This window comes from Penaeus monodon, chromosome 13 (assembly GCF_015228065.2).
Source record: "Penaeus monodon isolate SGIC_2016 chromosome 13, NSTDA_Pmon_1, whole genome shotgun sequence".
NCBI lineage: Eukaryota > Metazoa > Arthropoda > Malacostraca > Decapoda > Penaeidae > Penaeus > Penaeus monodon.
Window position 1 is genome coordinate 3,811,678 of NC_051398.1, and position 5,000 is coordinate 3,816,677.

Below are 5,000 nucleotides of genomic sequence, written 5' to 3' on the forward strand. Positions count from 1 at the left end.
TTAATGCACTAGATGAACATTAGTTGATTTTCATTCCTCTGTGTTATGTGTGTACAGTCATATATAGGGTATATAGTTTCTTCATCAAATACCAAAAAAAAGTCTTAACATACAATGAAAATTATGGTTATTGTATTTTTTTTTCCAGACCTGCATGATTCTCTCTTCCCTGTACCATACTCTAAACTGTCGTTCCGAAGAATCTTGTCGGAAATGGCTCTCCTATGACATTTTTGGGATATCAGCGTCGTTTTTTGCCATCTTCCTAAGTGGGATCTACTACGGATTTTGGTGCCCTGAGGTTAGTTATCCTCCGGCTTTTGTTTGTATTAGTATTTTTCGTAATGCTTGTATTGAAAATTTATTGTATATGTAAATATATGTATACTCTTAATAGCCTTGTATTATATTACTATTTATATATATATATATATATATATATATATATATATATATATATATATATATATATATATATATATATATATATATATATATATATATTATATATATATATATATATATATATATATATATATATATATACTTTTTTAAATTCTAAAACTTGGCAACTTTTTTTCTTTTTCTTTTGTGATGTGCTTGGTTGCTAAGATTAACAGCAAACAATTTTTATCTCTCTTTTTTTTTCCATTTAGTTTTTACATTTACGCTACATGTATATGGCCTTGGTATGTGTCCTGTTTGCTGGAGCCATGATCTTCCTGCTCACCCCAAAGTAAGGGCCTAGTCTCACTGTTCTCTCACTCACTCACTCTCTCACTCACTCTCTCTGTCTCTCTCTCTCACTCTCTCTGTCTCTCTCTCTCACTCTCTCACTCTCTCTGTCTGTCTCTCTCACTCTCTCACTCTCTCTCTATCTCTCTATCCCTGTGAAATGAAAATGAATGTGATCATAAAAAAAAGAAATATAATGAAATGACAAATAATTAACAGTAACCAGGTTTTACTTAATCTTGTCTTACTGTTGCACCCAGGTTGATGGGTCAGGAATGGGAATGGGCACGAGTGACACTGTTCACAGGCTGGGCCGTGTCGGGTATGTTGCCCACAATTCACTGGACAATCCTACATGGGGGCGTCAGGACGGGGATAGTCCAGGTAATGAAGATTGATAGTATTCTGAAGATGTTGGTGGTGATGATTTGAAAATTGTTTTCTTGTTAGTATCTGTTCTTGAAGTAGATTTGTTAGTGCTGTATATGTCAGTACAATGGGAAGTTACTAACCTGTCAGGTAACATGATGAAACAGAGGTACCGAACACTACCAAATACACTAGTTTACCCTGACTGTGTCCTGGTCAGGAGGTAAAGTGTGGTTGACGGAAAATGCTTCAAGAATGTGTATGTGTATGTGTAGTATAAGTGTGTGTTTTTGTGTCTTTTTATATTTATGTGTACAAGTTTGTATGTGTTTGTTTGTGGAGTGTGAGTGTATTTGTATACATGTGTAGTTATAGGTATTGTGCACCTTTACCTGCGCATGCATATTATAGCTGATAAATGACAGTTATGTAAGAGAGTGAGTTTAATGGGTGAGAATTAGGAATTTTTTGGTAAACCTTCATTCATGATATTTCAATGAAGGTCCTACTCCAATCAATATATTTTTCAACTGTATTAATCTTTTATTTTGTATGTTTAATCAAGAAAATATTAATAATCTTATAGAATACAGAAAACTATGATATAGTGTATTTGTCACTATTTTGTCCATTCCTTCATCAAGGAAAAAGAAGAAATTATATACTTTTGAATATTTATTTTTCTAAATTTTTTCTGAATTAAATATTTTATTTCTGTTTCAAAATTCCAGGTTTTCTTACCTCGTATCTGTATGATGTATGCCATCAGTGGGACAGCTGTTGTTGTCTATATGTGGAAAATACCTGAGAGATATTTTCCAGGTAGGTTATTAGATTTTTAATTTAATTTATTTTGAGAGCTATTTTTTGAAGTACATTTAATACTTTATTTCATTAAGATATTAGCAGTTTATCTATACATTTTTTTTTAGGTTCTAATACTTGTCAAAAGTCAAAACGACCATATTCTACATCGTGATTAGGTAACTGTTTGTGAGAATTGATCTTCCTTTACCATGCTTACCACTGATATGATCTGCAACCGATAACATCTACTTATTCATAGATGAGTCACAGCTGTGTTTTGGCACCAAGCATGGCAGTGACTATGGTCAATAACAGCTGTTGAAAAAAAAAAAAAGACATTCTTTTATACTTACCATTCATAAAAACAACATGAAGCATATCAGGTGAAAGAAAATGTGTAAAGTCTCATGTTTATATTTACTTCCATATGGTTGATAATATTGATCATTTTATAAATATTTTTGTATCTGAAATGTAAGTTGACATGTCTGATCATGGAGTATATTACACAGTTTCATGGGGAATGTAATGTCATGAAAAACACCTGTAGTAGAAAAATACAGAACTGCAAAATAATTCATTTGATATGTTTCCAGGTTTATAGTTATTTAGGGATCCCATATTTTGTTATATATCCCTATAATATCACCAAACAAAAATCATCATCAGTTCATCTGTACTCTAATCCATATTTTCTTGTATGTACAGGTCGCTTTGACTTCATCGGGGCTTCTCACCAGCTGTGGCACCTCATCATAGTCGCAGCCCTGGTCTACTGGCACCAGACGGGTTTGGAGTATGCCTACTACAGAATGGTCTTTGGTTGTAATGGTATTTCTGCAAAGAACTAACAGCATTCGTCTTTTCTTAACTGTGATATTTGGTTACTTAAGAGAAAGGCAAGAGTCTTTATTAGATAAGGCTTTTTGTTAGCATTATTGCAGCTATTGTTGTTGTGTAATATTGGTTGTTATGTTCTTTGTGTTTTAGTTGTAACTATAATGCAGAATTTTTATTTTCCCAATTTGAATTTATTTTAGTTCTCAATCAGGAATAGATGAATGCTGTTTTGAAAGGGTTGACAAATAACATAGTACAGTAAAATAAAGAAAGCACTTTTATATGCCTCACTGTTCTACCTGTTCTGTTATTTATAGCTGGCTAAGAACAAACTTAGAATCTAAAGTAGAGTAAAGTGTAGGAAAAAGATTTTTTTTCTCATCAAAACACTATCCTTTTGATGAAATGGCAGAAAAACCCTCTATGCACAGAATCATTATGGAAAGGATAAGAGTGGGTAACAGATGAACTATAGGCGTTTGAGAGGCAGGTGGATATCAGTGATATTAATTATTTTTATTTCTCTTTCTCACAAAAAAAGGTCAACAGATTAGGGGGAGGGGATTTCTCTCTTCTTTTGTGGGCATGAATAGAAGTGTTACATATTTTTAGAATAAATAATGATGAAGATAATCAAATGTTCAGAGTCTTCCAAGTTTTTGCTACCTCAAGAAAGACCAGGTATTGGCCTGTAATACACTGATCGTGCAATAATATCTCGTATATGTGTTTTTGAATGTTAAAGTGTCATACATAGTTTCTTCGAGGGAAGCCAAGGTGATAATGTGACTTTCTCAAAACTAAAAAGCTGAAAGAAAAACAAAATGAGATACAGTGAGAATATGTGTATAAATGAATGTCATATCATTTTTGTACGTTGTGAATAAAAGTATTTCTCACCTATTACTATTCTGTGATATCAAGCTCTCTTTGATTGAAAAATGTACTGACTGCGCTGGGAGGTGTAGAAAAAAATGGAGGGAACTTGTGAAAACTTAATGGCAATAAGAAAACTCAAGGAAGGTGCTTTATCATAACTCATTTCTTTAACCCTTTACTTTGTAAGTATGAGTCTGTTAGTTAATTTTTTTTCTGCATTAAAGTACATCCTTTAAGATAAAAGGCATTAATGATAAAACTTTCAACAAAAATTAGTCAACTTCATTTATTAGATTGAGAAATTCTAGGCTTGAATATTTATTTCATTAATATTTAATTTTGTTTTTATTGAAAATAATGAAGTCAGATTGTTGGCTGCAGGAGACGAGTGTGCCTGAAATGGTTGTGTCCTAGTACTTTTAAAAAGAAAAGAAAAATCACCATTTTGAATTAGGAATATATTATCTATTTATTTATTTTTCTCGTCTTTAACCTATACTTGGTTAAGTAAACATTCACGAAAAGCCTGTCATTCCTGTATGTGGGCATCCATCATAGTAGATTTTCTTGTCTATGAAGCACCCAGCTTAGTCAAGGCTTTTGGGCTTCATAAAGACCTGGAGAATGTTCTGCCTTTATTTCTGATTCTGCCTATCCATTAAAATGCCCATCATAGATTTTATAACCAGATGCCTTCCTGCTTCCCGCCTTCTCCATTAATTGTAGCTTGGGACTGGCACCTCGGTAATCTGGCTTGACTGCTCCAATGCCTACTTTGTTTGTCTAATTAAAAAGTGTATCATATGGTGAATCAGCACTTAAGTACTTAAATTACATTTTCATGCTGTCATACTTCTCTGGCTCGAGGACACAGTTTCTGGCCTTTCCAATGCATTTGTCTGCCCATTAGTTTGTTCATCAGATATGTTTCTCATATTCTGATTTGGCACAAGTATTATACTGAATGCACTGCTTACCACAACCTTCGCTGTTTTATGCAGGCTTAGAACTTGTGCTAAAATGGGTCTAGTTGATTTGCCCTACACAAGTTTAATGGTCCTAAAATATCTGTGGCCTCAAACTGTGGTGAAACATTTGTTTATATTCAGCATTTCACTAACCAGTGATCGTTTATACTTTGTTTATCCTGATATCAACATCTTTTTTTTTTTTTTTGAATACTGAAGCCTGATTTTCTTCAAAATCATTATGAATGTAGTTGGCAGATTCATACGTCCAGTTGGTAAAGGGTTAAGGCACTTATTTGTAGGTGATAAGTTTTGAGTAATAGCTCTAAAATATTCAGGTATCTCAGTTTCATAGGTAGTCATTATGTACTTCAGGGCAAAAAGTGTACAGGTAAAAGCATC

At 33.1% G+C, this 5,000-nt stretch overlaps 1 protein-coding gene across 1 annotated transcript in view; it reads left to right on the forward strand.

Moving 5' to 3' along the window:
• The window catches only part of LOC119580037 (progestin and adipoQ receptor family member 3-like), an 11,514-nt gene that overhangs the window by 3,227 nt on the left and 3,287 nt on the right, over window positions 1-5,000 (forward strand). The window contains exons 3-7 of the mRNA XM_037927927.1: window positions 149-301; window positions 657-736; window positions 996-1,119; window positions 1,836-1,926; window positions 2,620-5,000. The exon at window positions 2,620-5,000 is cut by the window's right edge and continues 3,287 nt beyond it. Coding sequence (XP_037783855.1) covers window positions 149-301; window positions 657-736; window positions 996-1,119; window positions 1,836-1,926; window positions 2,620-2,762 — 591 coding nt within the window. The 3' untranslated portion in view covers window positions 2,763-5,000. The remainder of the gene's footprint in view (window positions 1-148; window positions 302-656; window positions 737-995; window positions 1,120-1,835; window positions 1,927-2,619) is intronic.